The following is a 23,554-nucleotide window of genomic DNA, read 5'->3' on the forward strand; positions in this document are numbered from 1 at the left end:
CACTCAAACCCGCCTCCCTCACTCAAACCCGCCTCCCTCACTCAAACCCGCCTCCCTCACACAAACCCGCCTCCCTCACACAAACCCGCCTCCCTCACTCAAACCCGCCTCCCTCACTCAAACCCGCCTCCCTCACTCAAACCCGCCTCCCTCACACAAACCCGCCTCCCTCACTCAAACCCGCCTCCCTCACTCAAACCCGCCTCCCTCACTCAAACCCGCCTCCCTCACACAAACCCGCCTCCCTCACTCAAACCCGCGCAGTCCCTCACTCAAACCCGCCCAGTCCCTCACTCAAACCCGCCTCCCTCACACAAACCCGCCTCCCTCACTCAAACCCGCCTCCCTCACACAAACCCGCCTCCCTCACTCAAACCCGCGCAGTCCCTCACTCAAACCCGCCCAGTCCCTCACTCAAACCCGCCTCCCTCACTCAAACCCGCCCAGTCCCTCACTCAAACCCGCCTCCCTCCCTCAAACCCGCCTCCCTCACTCAAACCCCGTCCCTCACTCAAACCCGCCCAGTCCCTCACTCAAACCCGCCTCCCTCACTCAAACCCGCCCAGTCCCTCACTCAAACCCGCCCAGTCCCTCACTCAAACCCGCCCAGTCCCTCACTCAAACCCGCCCAGTCCCTCACTCAAACCCGCCCAGTCCCTCACTCAAACCCGCCTCCCTCACTCAAACCCGCCTCCCTCACTCAAACCCGCCCAGTCCCTCACTCAAACCCGCCTCCCTCACTCAAACCCGCCTCCCTCACTCAAACCCGCCTCCCTCACTCAAACCCGCCTCCCTCACACAAACCCGCCTCCCTCACTCAAACCCGCCTCCCTCACTCAAACCCGCCTCCCTCACTCAAACCCGCCTCCCTCACTCAAACCCGCCCAGCCCCTCACACAAACCCGCCTCCCTCACAAAAACCCGCTTCCCTCACTCAAACCCGCCTCCCTCACACAAACCCGCCTCCCTCACTCAAACCCGCCTCCCTCACTCAAACCCGCCTCCCTCACTCAAACCCGCCTCCCTCACACAAACTCGCCTCCCTCACTCAAACCCGCCTCCCTCACTCAAACCCGCCTCCCTCACTCAAACCCGCCTCCCTCACACAAACCCGCCTCCCTCACACAAACCCGCCTCCCTCACACAAACCCGCCACCCTCACACAAACCCGCCTCCCTCACTCAAACCCGCCCAGTCCCTCACTCAAAACCGCCCAGTCCCTCACTCAAACCCGCCTCCCTCACTCAAACCCAGTCCCTCACTCAAACCCGCCTCCCTCACTCAAACCCGCCTCCCTCACTCAAACCCAGTCCCTCACTCAAACCCGCCTCCCTCACTCAAACCCGTCTCCCTCACTCAAACCCGCCTCCCTCACACAAACCCGCCTCCCTCACTCAAACCCAGTCCCTCACTCAAACCCGCCTCCCTCACTCAAACCCAGTCCCTCACTCAAACCCGCCTCCCTCACTCAAACCCGCCTCCCTCACTCAAACCCGCCTCCCTCACTCAAACCCGCCTCCCTCACTCAAACCCGCCTCCCTCACACAAACCCGCCTCCCTCACTCAAACCCGCCTCCCTCACACAAACCCGCCTCCCTCACTCAAACCCGCCTCCCTCACTCAAACCCACCTCCCTCACACAAACCCGCTTCACTCACACAAACCCGCCTCCCTCACTCAAACCCGCCTCCCTCACACAAACCCGCCTCCCTCACTCAAACCCGCCTCCCTCACTCAAACCCGCTTCACTCACACAAACCCGCCTCCCTCACACAAACCCGCCTCCCTCACTCAAACCCGCCTCCCTCACACAAACCCGCCTCCCTCACACAAACCCGCCTCCCTCACTCAAACCCGCCTCCCTCACACAAACCCGCCTCCCTCACTCAAACCCGCCTCCCTCACTCAAACCCGCCTCCCTCACACAAACCCGCCTCCCTCACACAAACCCAGTCCCTCACTCAAACCCGCCTCCCTCACACAAACCCGCCTCCCTCACTCAAACCCAGTCCCTCACTCAAACCCGCCTCCCTCACACAAACCCGCCTCCCTCACTCAAACCCGCCTCCCTCACTCAAACCCAGTCCCTCACTCAAACCCGCCTCCCTCACTCAAACCCGCCTCCCTCACTCAAACCCGCCTCCCTCACTCAAACCCGCCTCCCTCACACAAACCCGCCTCCCTCACACAAACCCGCCTCCCTCACTCAAACCCGCCTCCCTCACACAAACCCGCCTCCCTCACTCAAACCCGCCTCCCTCACACAAACCCGCCTCCCTCACTCAAACCCGCCTCCCTCACTCAAACCCGCCTCCCTCACTCAAACCCGCCTCCCTCACTCAAACCCGCCTCCCTCACACAAACCCGCCTCCCTCACTCAAACCCGCCTCCCTCACTCAAACCCGCCTCCCTCACACAAACCCGCCTCCCTCACTCAAACCCGCCTCCCTCACTCAAACCCGCCTCCCTCACTCAAACCCGCCTCCCTCACACAAACCCGCCTCCCTCACACAAACCCGCCTCCCTCACTCAAACCCGCCTCCCTCACTCAAACCCGCCTCCCTCACACAAACCCGCCTCCCTCAATCAAACCCGCCCAGTCCCTCACTCAAACCCGCCTCCCTCACTCAAACCCAGTCCCTCACTCAAACCCGCCCAGTCCCTCACTCAAACACGCCTCCCTCACTCAAACCCGCCTCCCTCACTCAAACCCAGTCCCTCACTCAAACCCGCCCAGTCCCTCACTCAAACCCGCCTCCCTCACTCAAACCCGCCTCCCTCACTCAAACCCGCCTCCCTCACTCACAGCCCGTCCCTCACTCAAACCCGCCTCCCTCACTCAAACCCGCCTCCCTCACTCAAACCCGCCTCCCTCACACAAACCCGCCTCCCTCACTCAAACCCAGTCCCTCACTCAAACCCGCCTCCCTCACTCAAACCCGCCTCCCTCACACAAACCCAGTCCCTCACTCAAACCCGCCTCCCTCACTCAAACCCGCCTCCCTCACACAAACCCGCCTCCCTCACTCAAACCCGCCTCCCTCACACAAACCCGCCTCCCTCACACAAACCCGCCTCCCTCACTCAAACCCGCCTCCCTCACACAAACCCGCCTCCCTCTCACAAACCCGCCTCCCTCACTCAAACCCGCCTCCCTCACTCAAACCCGCCTCCCTCACACAAACCCGCCTCCCTCACTCAAACCCAGTCCCTCACTCGAACCCAGTCCCTCACTCAAACCCGCCTCCCTCACTCAAACCCGCCTCCCTCACTCAAACCCGCCTCCCTCACACAAACCCGCCTCCCTCACACAAACCCGCCTCCCTCACTCAAACCCGCCTCCCTCACTCAAACCCGCCTCCCTCACTCAAACCCGCCTCCCTCACACAAACCCGCCTCCCTCACACAAACCCGCCTCCCTCACTCAAACCCGCCTCCCTCACTCAAACCCGCCTCCCTCACACAAACCCGCCTCCCTCACACAAACCCGCCTCCCTCACTCAAACCCGCCTCCCTCACTCAAACCCGCCTCCCTCACACAAACCCTCCTCCCTCACTCAAACCCCGTCCCTCACACAAACCCGCCTCCCTCAATCAAACCCGCCCAGTCCCTCACTCAAACCCGCCTCCCTCACTCAAACCCAGTCCCTCACTCAAACCCGCCCAGTCCCTCACTCAAACACGCCTCCCTCACTCAAACCCGCCTCCCTCACTCAAACCCAGTCCCTCACTCAAACCCGCCCAGTCCCTCACTCAAACCCGCCTCCCTCACTCAAACCCGCCTCCCTCACTCAAACCCGCCTCCCTCACTCACAGCCCGTCCCTCACTCAAACCCGCCTCCCTCACTCAAACCCGCCTCCCTCACTCAAACCCGCCCAGTCCCTCACTCAAACCCGCCCAGTCCCTCACTCAAACCCGCCCAGTCCATCACTCAAACCCGCCTCCCTCACTCAAACCCGCCTCCCTCACACAAACCCGCCTCCCTCACTCAAACCCAGTCCCTCACTCAAACCCGCCTCCCTCACTCAAACCCGCCTCCCTCACACAAACCCAGTCCCTCACTCAAACCCGCCTCCCTCACTCAAACCCGCCTCCCTCACACAAACCCGCCTCCCTCACACAAACCCGCCTCCCTCACACAAACCCGCCTCCCTCACTCAAACCCGCCTCCCTCACACAAACCCGCCTCCCTCACACAAACCCGCCTCCCTCACTCAAACCCGCCTCCCTCACACAAACCCGCCTCCCTCTCACAAACCCGCCTCCCTCACTCAAACCCGCCTCCCTCACTCAAACCCGCCTCCCTCACACAAACCCGCCTCCCTCACTCAAACCCAGTCCCTCACTCGAACCCAGTCCCTCACTCAAACCCGCCTCCCTCACTCAAACCCGCCTCCCTCACTCAAACCCGCCTCCCTCACTCAAACCCGCCTCCCTCACACAAACCCGCCTCCCTCACTCAAACCCAGTCCCTCACTCGAACCCAGTCCCTCACTCAAACCCGCCTCCCTCACACAAACCCGCCTCCCTCACACAAACCCGCCTCCCTCACTCAAACCCGCCTCCCTCACTCAAACCCGCCTCCCTCACACAAACCCGCCTCCCTCACACAAACCCGCCTCCCTCACACAAACCCGCCTCCCTCACTCAAACCCGCCTCCCTCACACAAACCCGCCTCCCTCACACAAACCCGCCTCCCTCACTCAAACCCGCCTTCCTCACACAAACCCGCCTCCCTCACTCAAACCCGCATCCCTCACTCAAACTCAGTCCCTCACTCAAACCCGCCTCCCTCACTCAAACCCGCCTCCCTCACACAAACCCGCCTCCCTCACTCAAACCCGCCTCCCTCACACAAACCCGCCTCCCTCACTCAAACACGCCCAGTCCCTCACTCAAACCCGCCTCCCTCACTCAAACCCAGTCCCTCACTCAAACCCGCCCAGTCCCTCACTCAAACCCGCCTCCCTCACTCAAAACCGCCCAGTCCCTCACTCAAACCCGCCTCCCTCACTCAAACCCAGTCCCTCACTCAAACCCGCCCAGTCCCTCACTCAAACCCGCCTCCCTCACTCAAACCCGCGCAGTCCCTCACTCAAACCCGCCTCCCTAACTCAAAGCCCGTCCCTCACTCGAACCCGCCCAGTCCCTCACTCAAACCCGCCCAGTCCCTCACTCAAACCCGCCCAGTCCCTCACTCAAACCCGCCCAGTCCCTCACTCAAACCCTCCCAGTCCCTCACTCAAACCCGCCCAGTCCCTCACTCAAACCCAGTCCCTCAGTCAAACCCGCCCAGTCCCTCACTCAAAACCGCCCAGTCCCTCACTCAAACCCGCCTCCCTCACTCAAACCCGCGCAGTCCCTCACTCAAACCCGCCTCCCTCACTCAAACCCGCCTCCCTCACTCAAACCCGCCTCCCTCACTCAAACCCCGTCCCTCACTCAAACCCGCCCAGTCCCTCACTCAAACCCGCCCAGTCCCTCACTCAAACCCGCCCAGTCCCTCACTCAAACCCGCCCAGTCCCTCACTCAAACCCGCCCAGTCCCTCACTCAAACCCGCCCAGTCCCTCACTCAAACCCGCCCAGTCCCTCACTCAAACCCGCCCAGTCCCTCACTCAAACCCGCCCAGTCCCTCACTCAAACCCGCCCAGTCCCTCACTCAAAACCGCCCAGTCCCTCACTCAAACCCAGTCCCTCACTCAAACCCGCCCATTCCCTCACTCAAACCCGCCCAGTCCCTCACTCAAACCCAGTCCCTCACTCAAACCCGCCCAGTCCCTCACTCAAACCCGCCTCCCTCACTCAAACCCGCCCAGTCCCTCACTCAAACCCGCCCAGTCCCTCACTCAAACCCGCCCAGTCCCTCACTCAAACCCGCCCAGTCCCTCACTCAAACCCGCCCAGTCCCTCACTCAAACCCGCCCAGTCCCTCACTCAAACCCGCCCAGTCCCTCACTCAAACCCGCCCAGTCCCTCACTCAAACCCGCCCAGTCCCTCACTCAAACCCGCCCAGTCTCTCACTCAAACCCGCCCAGTCCCTCACTCAAACCCGCCCAGTCCCTCACTCAAACCCGCCTCCCTCACTCAAACCCGCCTCCCTCACTCAAACCTGCCTCCCTCACTCAAACCCGCCTCCCTCACTCAAACCCGCCTCCCTCACTCAAACCCGCCTCCCTCACTCAAACCCGCCTCCCTCACTCAAACCCGCCCAGTCCCTCACTCGAACCCGCCCAGTCACTCACTCGAACCCGCCTCCCTCACTCAAACCCGCCCAGTCCCTCACTCAAACCCGCCTCCCTCACTCAAACCCGCCTCCCTCACTCAAACCCTGTACCTCACTCAAACCCGCCCAGTCCCTCACTCAAACCCTCCTCCCTCACACAAACCCGCCTCCCTCACTCAAACCCGCCCAGTCCCTCACTCAAACCCGCCTCCCTCACTCAAACCCGCCCGGTCCCTCACTCAAACCCGCCCAGTCCCTCACTCAAACCCGCCCCCCTCACTCAAACCCGCCCAGTCCCTCACTCAAACCCGCCTCCCTCACTCAAACCCAGTCCCTCACTCAAACCCGCCCAGTCCCTCACTCACACCCGCCTCCCTCACTCAAACCCGCGCAGTCCCTCACTCAAACCCGCCTCCCTCACTCAAACCCGCCTCCCTCACTCAAAGCCCGTCCCTCACTCAAACCCGCCTCCCTCACTCAAACCCGCCTCCCTCACTCAAACCCCGTCCCTCACTCAAACCCGCCCAGTCCCTCACTCAAACCCGCCCAGTCCCTCACTCAAACCCGCCCAGTCCCTCACTCAAACCCGCCCAGTCCCTCACTCAAACCCGCCCAGTCCCTCACTCAAACCCGCCCAGTCCCTCACTCAAACCCGCCCAGTCCCTCACTCAAACCCGCCCAGTCCCTCACTCAAACCCGCCTCCCTCACTCAAACCCGCCCAGTCCCTCACTCAAACCCGCCTCCCTCACTCAAACCCGCCTCCCTCACTCAAACCCGCCTCCCTCACTCAAACCCGCCTCCCTCACTCAAACCCGCCTCCCTCACTCAAACCCGCCTCCCTCACTCAAACCCGCCTCCCTCACTCAAACCCGCCTCCCTCACTCAAACCCGCCTCCCTCACTCAAATCCGCCTCCCTCACTCAAACCCGCCTCCCTCACTCAAACCCGCCCAGTCCCTCACTCGAACCCGCCTCCCTCACTCAAACCCGCCCAGTCCCTCACTCAAACCCGCCTCCCTCACTCAAACCCGCCTCCCTCACTCAAACCCGACCAGCCCCTCACTCAAACCCGCCCAGCCCCTCACTCAAACCCGCCTCCCTCACTCAAACCCGCCTCCCTCACTCAAACCCGCCCAGTCCCTCACTCAAACCCGCCTCCCTCACTCAAACCCGTCTCCCTCACTCAAACCCGCCTCCCTCACTCAAACCGGCCCAGTCCCTCACTCAAACCCGCCCAGTCCCTCACTCAAACCCGCCTCCCTCACTCAAACCCGCCTCCCTCACTCAAACCCGCCTCCCTCACTCAAACCCGCCTCCCTCACTCAAACCCGCCTCCCTCACTCAAACCCGCCTCCCTCACTCAAACCCGCCTCCCTCACTCAAACCCGCCTCCCTCACTCAAACCCGCCTCCCTCACTCAAATCCGCCTCCCTCACTCGAACCCGCCCAGTCCCTCACTCAAACCCGCCCAGTCCCTCACTCAAACCCGTGTCCCTCACTCAAACCCGCCCAGTCCCTCACTCAAACCCGCCCAGTCCCTCACTCAAACCCGCCTCCCTCACTCAAACCCGCCTCCCTCACTCAAACCCGCCTCCCTCACTCAAACCCGCCCAGCCCCTCACTCAAACCCGCCTCCCTCACTCAAACCCGCCTCCCTCACTCAAACCCGCCCAGTCCCTCACTCAAACACGTCTCCCTCACTCAAGCCCGCCTCCCTCACTCAAACCCGCCTCCCTCACTCAAACCCGCCCAGTCCCTCACTCAAACACGTCTCCCTCACTCAAACCCGCCTCCCTCACTCAAACCCGCCTCCCTCACACAAACCCGCCTCCCTCACTCAAACCCGCCCAGCCCCTCACTCAAACCCGCCTCCCTCACTCAAACCCGCCTCCCTCACTCAAACCCGCCCAGTCCCTCACTCAAACACGTCTCCCTCACTCAAACCCGCCTCCCTCACTCAAACCCGCCTCCCTCATACAAACCCGCCTCCCTCACTCAAACCCGCCTCCCTCACTCAAACCCGCATCCCTCACTCAAACCCAGTCCCTCACTCAAACCCGCCTCCCTCACTCAAACCCGCCTCCCTCACACAAACCCGCCTCCCTCACACAAACCCGCCTCCCTCACACACAGACCCGCCTTCCTCACTCAAACCCGCCTCCCTCACACACCCGCCTCCCTCACTCAAACCCGCCTCCTTCACTCAAACCCAGTCCCTCACTCAAACCCGCCTCCCTCACTCAAACCCGCCTCCCTCACACAAACCCGCCTCCCTCACACAAACCCGCCTCCCTCACTCAAACCCGCCTCCCTCACTCAAACCCAGTCCCTCACTCAAACCCGCCTCCCTCACACAAACCCGCCTCCCTCACACAAACCCGCCTCCCTCACACAAACCCTCCCAGTCCCTCACTCAAACCCAGTCCCTCACTCAAACCCGCCTCCCTCACACAAACCCGCCTCCCTCACACAAACCCGCCTCCCTCACACAAACCCGCCTCCCTCACTCAAACCCAGTCCCTCACTCAAACCCGCCTCCCTCACACACACCCGGCTCCCTCACACAAACCCGGCTCCCTCACTCAAACCCGCCTCCCTCACTCAAACCCGCCTCCCTCACTCAAACCCGCCTCCCTCACTCAAACCCGCCTCCCTCACTCAAACCCGCCTCCCTCACTCAAACCCGCCTCCCTCACTCAAAACCGCCTCCCTCACACAAACCCGCCTCCCTCACTCAAACCCGCCTCCCTCACTCAAACCCGCCTCCCTCACTCAAACCCGCCTCCCTCACACAAACCCGCCTCCCTCACACAAACCCGCCTCCCTCACTCAAACCCGCCTCCCTCACTCAAACCCGCCTCCCTCACTCAAACCCGCCTCCCTCACTCAAACCCGCCTCCCTCACTCAAACCCGCCTCCCTCACACAAACCCGCCTCCCTCACTCAAACCCAGTCCCTCACTCAAACCCGCCTCCCTCACACAAACCCGCCTCCCTCTCACAAACCCAGTCCCTCACTCAAACCCGCCTCCCTCACTCAAACCCGCCTCCCTCACACAAACCCGCCTCCCTCACTCAAACCCGCCTCCCTCACTCAAACCCGCCTCCCTCACTCAAACCCGCATCCCTCACTCAAACCCAGTCCCTCACTCAAACCCAGTCCCTCACTCAAACCCGCCTCCCTCACACAAACCCGCCTCCCTCACACAAACCCGGCTCCCTCACTCAAACCCAGTCCCTCACTCAAACCCAGTCCCTCACTCAAACCCGCCTCCCTCACACAAACCCGCCTCCCTCACTCAAACCCAGTCCCTCACTCAAACCCAGTCCCTCACTCAAACCCGCCTCCCTCACACAAACCCGCCTCCCTCACTCAAACCCAGTCCCTCACTCAAACCCGCCTCCCTCACACAAACCCGCCTCACTCACTCAAACCCGCCTCCCTCACTCAAACCCGCATCCCTCACTCAAACCCAGTCCCTCACTCAAACCCAGTCCCTCACTCAAACCCGCCTCCCTCACACAAACCCGCCTCCCTCACTCAAACCCGCCTCCCTCACACAAACCCACCTCCCTCACACAAACCCGCCTCCCTCACTCAAACCCGCCTCCCTCACACAAACCCGCCCAGTCCCTCACTCAAACCCGCCCAGTCCCTCACTCAAACCCGCCTCCCTCACTCAAACCCAGTCCCTCACTCAAACCCGCCCAGTCCCTCACTCAAACCCGCCTCCCTCACTCAAACCCGCCCAGTCCCTCACTCAAACCCGCCTCCCTCACTCAAACCCAGTCCCTCACTCAAACCCGCCCAGTCCCTCACTCAAACCCGCCTCCCTCACTCAAACCCGCGCAGTCCCTCACTCAAACCCGCCTCCCTCACTCAAACCCGCCTCCCTCACTCAAAGCCCGTCCCTCACTCAAACCCGCCTCCCTCACTCAAACCCGCCTCCCTCACTCAAACCCCGTCCCTCACTCAAACCCGCCCAGTCCCTCACGCAAACCCGCCTCACTCACTCAAACCCAGTCCCTCACTCAAACCCGCCCATTCCCTCACTCAAACCCGCCCAGTCCCTCACTCAAACCCAGTCCCTCACTCAAACCCGCCCAGTCCCTCACTCAAACCCAGTCCCTCACTCAAACCCGCCCAGTCCCTCACTCAAACCCGCCCAGTCCCTCACTCAAACCCGCCCAGTCCCTCACTCAAACCCGCCCAGTCCCTCACTCAAACCCGCCCAGTCCCTCACTCAAACCCGCCCAGTCCCTCACTCAAACCCGCCCAGTCTCTCACTCAAACCCGCCCAGTCCCTCACTCAAACCCGCCCAGTCCCTCACTCAAACCCGCCTCCCTCACTCAAACCCGCCTCCCTCACTCAAACCCGCCTCCCTCACTCAAACCCGCCTCCCTCACTCAAACCCGCCTCCCTCACTCAAACCCGCCTCCCTCACTCAAACCCGCCTCCCTCACTCAAACCCGCCCAGTCCCTCACTCGAACCCGCCCAGTCACTCACTCGAACCCGCCTCCCTCACTCAAACCCGCCCAGTCCCTCACTCAAACCCGCCTCCCTCACTCAAACCCGCCTCCCTCACTCAAACCCTGGCTCTCACTCAAACCCGCCCAGTCCCTCACTCAAACCCTCCTCCCTCACACAAACCCGCCTCCCTCACTCAAACCCACCCAGTCCCTCACTCAAACCCGCCTCCCTCACTCAAACCCGCCCGGTCCCTCACTCAAACCCGCCCAGTCCCTCACTCAAACCCAGTCCCTCACTCAAACCCGCCCAGTCCCTCACTCAAACCCGCCCAGTCCCTCACTCAAACCCGCCCAGTCCCTCACTCAAACCCGCCCAGTCCCTCACTCAAACCCGCCCAGTCCCTCACTCAAACCCGCCCAGTCCCTCACTCAAACCCGCCCAGTCCCTCACTCAAACCCGCCCAGTCCCTCACTCAAACCCGCCCAGTCCCTCACTCAAACCCGCCCAGTCCCTCACTCAAACCCGCCCAGTCCCTCACTCAAACCCGCCTCCCTCACTCAAACCCGCCTCCCTCACTCAAACCCGCCTCCCTCACTCAAACCCGCCCAGTCCCTCACTCAAACCCGCCTCCCTCACTCAAACCCAGTCCCTCACTCAAACCCGCCTCCCTCACTCAAACCCGCGCAGTCCCTCACTCAAACCCGCCTCCCTCACTCAAACCCGCCTCCCTCACTCAAAGCCCGTCCCTCACTCAAACCCGCCTCCCTCACTCAAACCCGCCTCCCTCACTCAAACCCCGTCCCTCACTCAAACCCGCCCAGTCCCTCACTCAAACCCGCCCAGTCCCTCACTCAAACCCGCCCAGTCCCTCACTCAAACCCGCCCAGTCCCTCACTCAAACCCGCCTCCCTCACTCAAACCCGCCTCCCTCACTCAAACCCGCCTCCCTCACTCAAACCCGCCTCCCTCACTCAAATCCGCCTCCCTCACTCAAACCCGCCTCCCTCACTCAAACCCGCCCAGTCCCTCACTCGAACCCGCCTCCCTCACTCAAACCCGCCCAGTCCCTCACTCAAACCCGCCTCCCTCACTCAAACCCGCCTCCCTCACTCAAACCCGACCAGCCCCTCACTCAAACCCGCCCAGCCCCTCACTCAAACCCGCCTCCCTTACTCAAACCCGCCTCCCTCACTCAAACCCGCCCAGTCCCTCACTCAAACCCGTCTCCCTCACTCAAACCGGCCCAGTCCCTCACTCAAACCCGCCAAGTCCCTCACTCAAACCCGCCCAGTCCCTCACTCAAACCCGCCTCCCTCACTCAAACCCGCCTCCCTCACTCAAACCCGCCTCCCTCACTCAAACCCGCCTCCCTAACTCAAATCCGCCTCCCTCACTCGAACCCGCCCAGTCCCTCACTCAAACCCGCCCAGTCCCTCACTCAAACCCGCGTCCCTCACTCAAACCCGCCCAGTCCCTCACTCAAACCCGCCTCCCTCACTCAAACCCGCCTCCCTCACTCAAACCCGCCTCCCTCACTCAAACCCGCCCAGCCCCTCACTCAAACCCGCCCAGCCCCTCACTCAAACCCGCCTCCCTCACTCAAACCCGCCTCCCTCACTCAAACCCGCCCAGTCCCTCACTCAAACACGTCTCCCTCACTCAAGCCCGCCTCCCTCACTCAAACCCGCCTCCCTCACTCAAACCCGCCTCCCTCACTCAAACCCGCATCCCTCACTCAAACCCAGTCCCTCACTCAAACCCGCCTCCCTCACTCAAACCCGCCTCCCACACACAAACCCGCCTCCCTCACACAAACCCGCCTCCCTCACACAAACCCGCCTTCCTCACTCAAACCCGCCTCCCTCACTCAATCCCGCCTCCCTCACACAAACCCGCCTCCCTCACTCAAACCCGCCTCCCTCACTCAAACCCCCTTCACTCACACAAACCCGCCTCCCTCACACAAACCCGCCTTCCTCACTCAAACCCGCCTCCCTCACTCAAACCCGCCTCCCTCACACAAACCCGCCTCCCTCACTCAAACCCAGTCCCTCACTCAAACCCGCCTCCCTCACACAAACCCGCCTCCCTCACTCAAACCCAGTCCCTCACACAAACCCGCCTTCCTCACTCAAACCCGCCTCCCTCACACAAACCCGCCTCCCTCACACAAACCCGCCTCCCTCACTCAAACCCGCCTCCCTCACACAAACCCGCCTCCCTCACACAAACCCGCCTCCCTCACACAAACCCGCCTCCCTCACTCAAACCCGCCTCCCTCACACAAACCCGCCTCCCTCACTCAAACCCGCCTCCCTCACTCAAACCCGCCTCCCTCACACAAACCCGCCTCCCTCACAAAAACCCGCCTCCCTCACAAAAACCCGCCTCCCTCACTCAAACCCGCCTCCCTCACACAAACCCGCCTCCCTCACTCAAACCCAGTCCCTCACTCAAACCCGCCTCCCTCACACAAACCCGCCTCCCTCACTCAAACCCAGTCCCTCACTCAAACCCGCCTCCCTCACTCAAACCCGCCTCCCTCACACAAACCCGCCTTCCTCACTCAAACCCGCCTCCCTCACACAAACCCGCCTCCCTCACACAAACCCGCCTCCCTCACACAAACCCGCCTCCCTCACACAAACCCGCCTCCCTCACTCAAACCCGCCTCCCTCACTCAAACCCGCCTCCCTCACACAAACCCGCCTCCCTCACAAAAACCCGCCTCCCTCACACAAACCCGCCTCCCTCACACAAACCCGCCTCCCTCACTCAAACCCAGTCCCTCACTCAAACCCGCCTCCCTCACTCAAACCCGCCTCCCTCACTCAAACCCAGTCCCTCACTCAAACCCGCCTCCCTCACACAAACCCGCCTCCCTCACTCAAACCCGTCTCCCTCACACAAACCCGCCTCCCTCACTCAAACCCAGTCCCTCACTCAAACCCGCCTCCCTCACACAAACCCGCCTCCCTCACACAAACCCGCCTCCCTCACTCAAACCCGCCTCCCTCACACAAACCCGCCTCCCTCACTCAAACCCAGTCCCTCACTCAAACCCGCCTCCCTCACTCAAACCCGCCTCCCTCACTCAAACCCGCCTCCCTCACACAAACCCGCCTCCCTCACACAAACCCGCCTCCCTCACTCAAACCCGCCTCCCTCACTCAAACCCGCCTCCCTCACTCAAACCCGCCTCCCTCACTCAAACCCGCCTCCCTCACTCAAACCCGCCTCCCTCACTCAAACCCGCCTCCCTCACACAAACCCGCCTCCCTCACTCAAACCCGCCTCCCTCACACAAACCCGCCTCCCTCACTCAAACCCGGCTGCCTCACACAAACCCGCCTCCCTCACTCAAACCCGCCTCCCTCACTCAAACCCGCCTCCCTCACACAAACCCGCCTCCCTCACTCAAACCCGCCCAGTCCCTCACTCAAACCCGCCTCCCTCACTCAAACCCAGTCCCTCACTCAAACCCGCCCAGTCCCTCACTCAAACCCGCCTCCCTCACTCAAACCCGCCCAGTCCCTCACTCAAACCCGCCTCCCTCACTCAAACCCAGTCCCTCACTCAAACCCGCCCAGTCCCTCACTCAAACCCACCTCCCTCACTCAAACCCGCCTCCCTCACTCAAAGCCCGTCCCTCACTCAAACCCGCCTCCCTCACTCAAACCCGCCTCCCTCACTCAAACCCCGTCCCTCACTCAAACCCGCCCAGTCCCTCACTCAAACCCGCCCAGTCCCTCACTCAAACCCGCCTCCCTCACTCAAACCCGCCCAGTCCCTCACTCAAACCCGCCCAGTCCCTCACTCAAACCCGCCCAGTCCCTCACTCAACCCCGCCCAGTCCCTCACTCAAACCCGCCCAGTCCCTCACTCAATCCCGCCCAGTCCCTCACTCAAACCCGCCTCCCTCACTCAAACCCGCCTCCCTCACTCAAACCCGCCTCCCTCACTCAAACCCGCCTCCCTCACTCAAACCCGCCTCCCTCACTCAAACCCGCCTCCCTCACTCAAACCCGCCTCCCTCACTCAAACCCGCCCAGTCCCTCACTCGAACCCGCCCAGTCCCTCACTCGAACCCGCCTCCCTCACTCAAACCCGCCCAGTCCCTCACTCAAACCCGCCTCCCTCACTCAAACCCAGTCCCTCACTCAAACCCGCCCAGTCCCTCACTCAAACCCTCCTCCCTCACACAAACCCGCCTCCCTCACTCAAACACGCCCAGTCCCTCACTCAAACCCGCCTCCCTCACTCAAACCCAGTCCCTCACTCAAACCCGCCTCCCTCACTCAAACCCGCCTCCCTCACTCAAACCCGCCTCCCTCACTCAAACCCGCCCAGTCCCTCACTCAAACCCGCCCAGTCCCTCACTCAAACCCGCCTCCCTCACTCAAACCCGCCCAGTCCCTCACTCAAACCCGCCCAGTCCCTCACTCAAACCCGCCCAGTCCCTCACTCAAACCCGCCCAGTCCCTCACTCAAACCCGCCCAGTCCCTCACTCAAACCCGCCCAGTCCCTCACTCAAACCCGCCCAGTCCCTCACTCAAAGCCGCCTCCCTCACTCAAACCCGCCTCCCTCACTCAAACCCGCCTCCCTCACTCAAACCCGCCTCCCTCACTCAAACCCGCCCAGTCCCTCACTCGAACCCGCCCAGTCCCTCACTCGAACCCGCCTCCCTCACTCAAACCCGCCCAGTCCCTCACTCAAACCCGCCTCCCTCACTCAAACCCACCTCCCTCACTCAAACCCGCCTCGCTCACTCAAACCCGCCCAGCCCCTCACTCAAACACGCCCAGCCCCTCACTCAAACCCGCCTCCCTCACTCAAACCCGCCTCCCTCACTCAAACCCGCCCAGTCCCTCACTCAAACCCGTCTCCCTCACTCAAACCCGCCTCCCTCACTCAAACACGCCCAGTCCCTCACTCAAACCCGCCAAGTCCCTCACTCAAACCCGCCCAGTCCCTCACTCAAACCCGCCTCCCTCACTCAAACCCGCCCGGTCCCTCACTCAAACCCGCCTCCCTCACTCAAACCCGCCTCCCTCACTCAAACCCGCCTCCCTCACTCAAACCCGCCTCCCTCACTCAAACCCGCCTCCCTCACTCAAACCCGCCTCCCTCACTCAAACCCGCCTCCCTCACTCAAACCCGCCTCCCTCACTCAAATCCGCCTCCCTCACTCGAACCCGCCCAGTCCCTCACTCGAACCCGCCCAGTCCCTCACTCAAACCCGCGTCCCTCACTCAAACCCGCCCAGTCCCTCACTCAAACCCGCCTCCCTCACTCAAACCCGCCTCCCTCACTCAAACCCGCCTCCCTCACTCAAACCCGCCTCCCTCAATCAAACCCGCCTCCCTCACTCAAACCCGCCTCCCTCACTCAAACCCGCCTCCCTCACTCAAACCCGCCCAGCCCCTCACTCAAACCCGCCCAGCCCCTCACTCAAACCCGCCTCCCTCACTCAAACCCGCCTCCCTCTCTCAAACCCGCCCAGTCCCTCACTCAAATACGTCTCCCTCACTCAAGCCCGCCTCCCTCACTCAAACCCGCCTCCTTCACTCAAACCCGCCCAGTCCCTCACTCAAACCCGCCTCCCTCTCTCAAACCCGCCCAGCCCCTCACTCAAACCCGCCTCCCTCACTCAAACCCGCCTCCCTCTCTCAAACCCGCCCAGTCCCTCACTCAAATACGTCTCCCTCACTCAAGCCCGCCTCCCTCACTCAAACCCGCCTCCTTCACTCAAACCCGCCCAGTCCCTCACTCAAACCCGCCTCCCTCACTCAAACCCGCCCAGCCCCTCACTCAAACCCGCCCAGTCCCTCACTCAAACCCCCCTCCCTCACTCAAACCCGCCCAGTCCCTCACTCAAACCCGCCCAGTCCCTCACTCAAACCCGCCTCCCTCACTCAAATCCGCCCAGCCCCTCACTCAAACCCGCCCAGTCCCTCACTCAAACCCGCCTCCCTCACTCAAACCCTCCCAGTCCCTCACTCAAACCCTCCCAGTCCCTCACTCAAACCCGCCTCCCTCACTCAAACCTGCCCAGTCCCTCACTCAAACCCGTCTCCTTCACTCAAACCCGCCCAGTCCCTCACTCAAACCCGCCCAGTCCCTCACTCAAACCCGCCCAGTCCCTCACTCAAACCCGCCTCCCTCACTCAAACCCGTCTCCCTCACTCAAACCCGCCTCCCTCACTCAAACCCGCCTCCCTCACACAAACCCGCCTCCCTCACACAAACCCGCCTCCCTCACTCAAACCCGCCTCCCTCACTCAAACCCACCTCCCTCGCACAAACCCGCCTCCCTCACACAAACCCGCCTCCCTCACTCAAACCCGCCTCCCTCACACAAACCCGCCTCCCTCACTCAAACCCGTCTCCCTCACACAAACCCGCCTCCCTCACACAAACCCGCCTCCCTCACACAAACCCGCCTCCCTCACACAAACCCGCCTCCCTCACTCAAACCCGCCTCCCTCACTCAAACCCACCTCCCTCGCACAAACCCGCCTCCCTCACACAAACCCGCCTCCCTCACTCAAACCCGCCTCCCTCACACAAACCCGCCTCCCTCACTCAAACCCGTCTCCCTCACACAAACCCGCCTCCCTCACACTCTGGGACTTGTCCGGAATTTAAGGATTCTTGGAAGATTACTCCCAGTACATCCACTCTCTCTGTACCTTCTTCCTTCAATATCCGAGATGTAACCCACCAGGTCCAGGGGGCTAATCGACCTTTAGCCCCATTCGGCTCCCGAGGACTTTCCCCAGAGTGGCATCTATTGTATTCACCTTTGACCCTTGATTATTTAGTATTTTTGGAATGTTATTCGTGTCTTTTATCGTGACGACTGATTTAAAGTATTTCCTGGATCCCCATTATAATTTCCCCAGTTTCATTCTCGAACGAGCCTCTCTCTAGCTCTCCATGTTAATATCACTTGCTAGTTTACCCTCAGAGTTTATCTTCTCCCCCTATTTCATTGGTAATCTTTGGTTGGTTTTTAAAACTTTTCCAATCCCTGATGTTGCTCCCGGCGCGCTCCCGGCACGCTCCCGGCGTGCTCCCGGCCTGCTCCCGGCGTGCTCCCGGCGCGCTCCCGGCGTGCTCCCGGCGTGCTCCCGGCCTGCTCCCGGCCTGCTCCCGGCGCGCTCCCGGCAAGCTCCCGGCGTGCTCCCGGCACGCTCCCGGCACGCTCCCGGCGCGCTCCCGGCACGCTCCCGGCACGCTCCCGGCACGCTCCCGGCGCGCTCCCGGCACGCTCCCGGCAAGCTCCCGGCGTGCTCCCGGCGCGCTCCCGGCGCGCTCCCGGCCTGCACCCGGCCTGCTCCCGGCCTGCTCCCGGCCTGCACCCGGCCTGCACCCGGCCTGCTCCCGGCCTGCTCCCGGCCTGCTCCCGGCCTGCACCCGGCCTGCTCCCGGCACGCTCCCGGCGTGCTCCCGGCGTGCTCCCGGCACGCTCCCGGCGTGCTCTCGGCGTGCTCCCGGCGCGCTCCCGGCGTGCTCCCGGCAAGCTCCCGGCAAGCTCCCGGCACGCTCCCGGCACGCTCCCGGCGTGCTCTTGGCGTGCTCCTGGCGTGCTCCCGCCGCGCTCCCCGCGCGCTCCCGGCGCGCTCCTGGCGCGCTTGCTCCCTGCACGCTCCCGACCTGCTCCCGGCACGCTCCCGGCGTGCTCCCGGCCTGCTCCCGGCCTGCTCCCGGCGCGCTCCCGGCCTGCACCCGGCCTGCTCCCGGCCCGCTCCCGGCACGCTCCCGGCGTGCTCCCGGCGCGCTCCCGGCCTGCACCCGGCCTGCTCCCGGCCCGCTCCCGGCACGCTCCCGGCACGCTCCCGGCGTGCTCCCAGCAAGCTCCCGGCGTGCTCCCGGCGTGCTCTCGGCCTGCTCCCGGCCTGCTCCCGGCACGCTCCCGGCACGCTCCCGGCGTGCTCCCGGCGTGCTCCCAGCAAGCTCCCGGCGTGCTCCCGGCACGCTCTCGGCGTGCTCTCGGCCTGCTCCCGGCACGCTCTCGGCGTGCTCTCGGCCTGCTCCCGGCACGCTCCCGGCGTGCTCCCGGCACGCTCCCGGCGCACTCCCGGCCCGCTCCCGGCCTGCTCCCGGCCTGCTCCCGGCACGCTCCTGGCCTGCTCCCGGCCTGCTCCCGACCTGCTCCCGCCGCGCTCCCGTCGCGCTCCCGGCCTTCTCCCGACCTGCTCCCGGCCTGCTCCCGGCACGCTCCCGGACCGCTCCCGGCCCGCTCCCGACCTGCTCCCGGCCTGCTCCCGGCACGCTCCCGGACCGCTCCCGGCACGCTCCCGGCCTGCTCCCGACCTGCTCCCGGCCTTCTCCCGACCTGCTCCCGGCCTGCTTCCGGCGCGCCCCCGGCGCGCTCCCCTGCACTCTTCATTGAACCAGGGTTGAACTCCTGGCTTGGTGGTAATAAAGAACAAAGGACAATCCAGCACAGGAACAGGCCCTTCGGCCCTCCCAGCCTGTGCTGGTCATGATACCAACCTTGGCCAAAACCCTCAGCACTTCCTTGTGCCGTATCCCTCTAGACCCATCCGATCCATGTGTTTGTCAAGATGCCTTTTGAACGCCGTTAATGTATCTGTTTCCACAACCTCCCCTGGCAACGCGTTCCAGACACTCACCACCCTATGTGTAAAAAACCTGCCTCACACATCTCCTCTAAACTTTGCCCCACGGACCTTAAACCTCTGCCCCCTGGTGACTGACCCCTCCACCCTGGGAAAGAGTACTGGCCATCCACTCTATCCGTGCCCCTCATAATCTTGTAGACCTCTATCAGGTCACCCCTCAGCAATGAAAACAGTCCGAGTCTATTCAGCCTCTCCACACAGCCAACACCCTCCAGACCAGGCAACATCCTGGTAAACCTCCTCTGCACCCTCTCCAAAGCCTCCACATCCTTCTGGTAGTGTGGCGACCAGAATTGTGCGCAATGTTCCAAGTGCGGCCTTACCGAGGTTCTGTACAACTGCAGCATGACTTGCCAGTTTTTACACTTGATGCCCCGTCCAATGAAGGCGAGCATTCCGTCTGCTTTCTTGACGACCTTGTCCACTGAGAACATAGAACATTACAGCGCAGTACAGGCCCTTCGGCCCTCGATATTGCGCCGACCTGTGAAACCACTCTAAAGCCCATCTACACTATTCCCTTATCGTTCATGTCTATCCAATGACCATTTGAATACCCTGAGTGTTGGCGAGTCCACTACTGTTGCAGGCAGGGCATTCCACACCCTTACTACTGTCTGAGTGAAGAACCTACCTCTGACATCTGTCCCATATCTAGGTAGTTGCCACTTGTGTTTCCACTTTCAAAGATCTGTGGACCTGCACGCCCAGATCTCTCCGACTTTCTATATTCCTCAGAGTTTTCCCATTTACGGTATATTTCCCCTCTCTGTTAGACCCACCAAAATGCATCACCTCACATTTGTCCGGATGAAACTTCATTCGCCATTTCTTTGCCCAGAGATAGTCAACATCTTTTCCCAAAGGTAGGGGAGTCTAAAACTAGAGGGCATAGGTTTAAGGTGAGAGGGGAGAGATTCAGAAGGGCCCAGAGGGGCAATTTCTTCACTCAGAGGGTAGTGAGTGTCTGGAATGGGCTGCCAGAGGTAGTAGTAGAAGCGGGTACAATTGTGTCTTTCAAAAAGCATTTAGATGGTTACATGGGTAAGATGGGTATAGAGGGTTATGGGCCAAGTGCGGGCAACTGGGACTAGCTTAATGGTAAAAAACTGGGCGGCATGGACTGGTTGGGCCGAAGGGCCTGTTTCCATGCTGTAAACTTCTATGATTCTAAGTCTCCAACCTATCTCTGTCCTGCTGCTGACAATCCTCAACACTGTCAGCCACTCCGCCAACCTCGGTGTCATCCGCAAACTCACTAATCAGACCAGCTACATGTTCCTCCAAATCGTTTCTGTACATCACAAACAACAGAGGCCCCAGCACCGATCCCTGTGGAACACCTTCCATTCAGAAAAACACCCTTCTACTGCTACCCTCCGCCTTCTGTGACCGAGCCAGTCTGCGTCCAGTTGTTAGATCTGGTAATATTTGACTGTGTAAAGTTGAAGGAATTTATATTATTCCTACTATTCGGTTCCCAGCAGCACTTTGTGAATACTGGGACTCAGCTGAAATTCAAGTTAAAACTTCCCAGGTGCCAATAGGACTTGTTTTATTTTTCTTCTATTGGTTACAATTTGAAAGTCATTTAAAAGGCAATTCGTAGACAATGTGAAGCTTTCAGAGAATCAAAGACATTATCTTCTTGCAGACAGCTCGATAGTCATTTAAAAGGTCAAAGTCTGGAAAAGAGCGAGAGAGAGAGAGAGAACTAAACTAAACTAAACTCCAACTCAGAACACTGAAAACACAAAATTAAAACACACTCCCTAACACACAACACTAAAACAAAGCACTCCAAAAACACTCAACGTTCCAAACTGGCGGGGGAAACTTTTCAGTTCTACACTTTCATATCTGTCTTAAGTCATCTAATTACACCCCAATATAATCCTAATTGGTTTGGGTTAGACTCAAACACATCTGATTTGATGGCAAGCCGTCCATCTTCAATGTGCAACATTAGTTTTAATTGTTTTATGTCTGCATGTTATGGAATGTGATATTCTGCTTATCTTCACCAGCAATAAACTGGTCTTCTGCTGACTTAGCTGTTATCTGCATTGTGAACAATGGTGCCTTCATGTTGCTATGGTGCCTGCTTCGTCCTTGATCTGATTACTGGTACAGCTCGTGTCTTAATGTCAAACTGTCTTTGAAAATATCTTAGTGAAAATGTTGTCGTTATCTCCAATTAGTTTATGCATGTGTCAGGCGTTTTGTGCCTCTGTTGAAGCTGTCTTTTGTCGTGACCTGAGGTTGATGGGTGCTGAAATTCTCATTTTAAATGGGTATTTAAAACTGGGGCTCAACATTTATGCTTAAACAGCTATCTTTTACCGATACTAGTTGTATTCGAAATACCTGGCTTCTACACCTCCTTGCCACTTCACCTCTGACCCCGTGTGACTTCACCTTTTGTACCAGTCTGCCACGAGGCACCTTGTCAAAGGCCTCACTGAAGTCCATGTAAACAACATCCACCGCCCTCCCCTCATCGATCATCTTTGTCACCTCCTCAAAAAACTCGATCAGGTTAGTGAGGCATGACCTCCCCTTCACAAAACCATGCTGTCTGTCGCTAATCAGTCCATTTGTTTCCAAGTGGGTATAAATCCTGCCCCTGAGAATTCTCTCCAATAATTTACCGACTACCGACATGAGGCTCACCGGCCGATAGTTTCCAGGATTATCCCTGCGACCTTATTAAACAGCGGGACCACATCAGCTATTCCCCAGTCCTCTGGGAGCTCACCTGTAGCCAATGAGGATACAAAGATGTCAGTCAAGGCCCCAGCAATTTCCTCCCTTGCTTCCCTCAGTATTCTGGCCATCCGGCCCAGGAGACTTATCTACCTTAATATCTTTTAAAATACCCAATACCTCCTTTTCGATGTGAACATGACGCGGACTGTCCACACACCCAGAATCGTCCTCCACAAAGCCCCTTTCTCTGGTGAACACTGATGCAAAGTTTCATTTATTACCTCGCCCCTTTCCTGTGGCTCAATACATAGATACCCCCCCCCCAGTGTGATTGATGTGATGAAGCTGAGGTAACCAATGGGATTGAAGATTGCTGTCTGACGGTGCGTGTTGTGTGTCTACAGGAACACTGTGTGTACCAGGGTCATGTGAGGGGTTATCAGGCGTCATGGCTGGCGGTCAGTCTCTGCTCTGGTCTCAGGTAAGAACCCAACCTGGAGATTGTCGGGATGACAGCAGAGGGCAGCCAATCACGTGACAGATTCTTGGTGCTTGGGCTTGGTGATTTAACCGGAATCACCTGTTTGGTTTAGAGTGAATTAAACGGCTGTTTCCGGGGGCTGCACTGCCGGGAATCTGGCAGTATTCTGCGGCACATTGCTGATCGGCCTGGGACTATCCCTCCACCGAGCTCACACTCCAGCCATTTCCCACGGCGAGCTCGGCAGGAATGACTCCTCACGGATTGGCTGCCCCGATCTTCGCTCCGGCCTGTCAGTCCCTGCCCTGTTTCCATAGAAACATAGAAAATAGGTGCAGGGGGAGGCCCTTCGAGCCGGCTCCACCATTCATTATGGTCATGGGTGACCATCCAAATTCAGTACCCCACTCCCGCTCTCTCTCCATACCCCGTGACCCCGTTAGCCGCAAGTTCCACGTCCAGCTCCCTCTTGAACATCTCCAACACCGGCCCCAACAGCTTTCTGTGGGAGGGAATTCCACACGGTCACAGCTCTCTGAGAGAAGAGAGAGGGGGACGGACACCGAGAGAGAGGGACTGACACCGAGAGAGGGGACAGACACCGAGAGAGGGGGACAGACACCGAGAGAGAGGGACTGACACCGAGAGAGGGGGACGGACACCGAGAGAGACGTTCTTCCTCATCTCAGTCCTGAATGGCTGACCCCTTATTCCTCGGCTGTGACCCCTAGTCCTGGACGTCCCCAACATCCGGAACATTCTTCCCGCATCCAGCCTGTCCAGTCCCATCAGGATTTTAGATGTTTCTATGAGATCCCCTCTCATTCTTCTAAACTCCAGTCAGTACAGGCCCAGTCCATCCAGTCTTTCTCCATGTGTCAGTCGTGCCATCCCGGGAATTAGTCTGGTGAACCTTCGCTGGACACCCTCAACAGCAAGAATGTCCTTCCTCAAACTAGGAGACCAGGACTGCCACAATACGCAAGGTGTGGCCTCACCAAGGCCCAGTA

At 60.5% G+C, this 23,554-nt stretch overlaps 1 protein-coding gene across 1 annotated transcript in view; it reads left to right on the top strand.

Annotated features, from left to right (window-relative positions):
* LOC140409456 (disintegrin and metalloproteinase domain-containing protein 33-like) overlaps positions 1-22,666 on the top strand; it is a 163,702-nt gene extending 141,036 nt beyond the window's left edge. Inside the window, exons 5-6 of the mRNA XM_072497888.1 lie at positions 22,468-22,544; positions 22,657-22,666. Coding sequence (XP_072353989.1) covers positions 22,468-22,544; positions 22,657-22,666 — 87 coding nt within the window. The remainder of the gene's footprint in view (positions 1-22,467; positions 22,545-22,656) is intronic.
* The last annotated feature ends 888 nt before the right edge of the window (positions 22,667-23,554 follow it).

Source organism: Scyliorhinus torazame, chromosome 3, assembly GCF_047496885.1.
Source record: "Scyliorhinus torazame isolate Kashiwa2021f chromosome 3, sScyTor2.1, whole genome shotgun sequence".
Classification (NCBI taxonomy): Eukaryota; Metazoa; Chordata; class Chondrichthyes; order Carcharhiniformes; family Scyliorhinidae; genus Scyliorhinus; species Scyliorhinus torazame.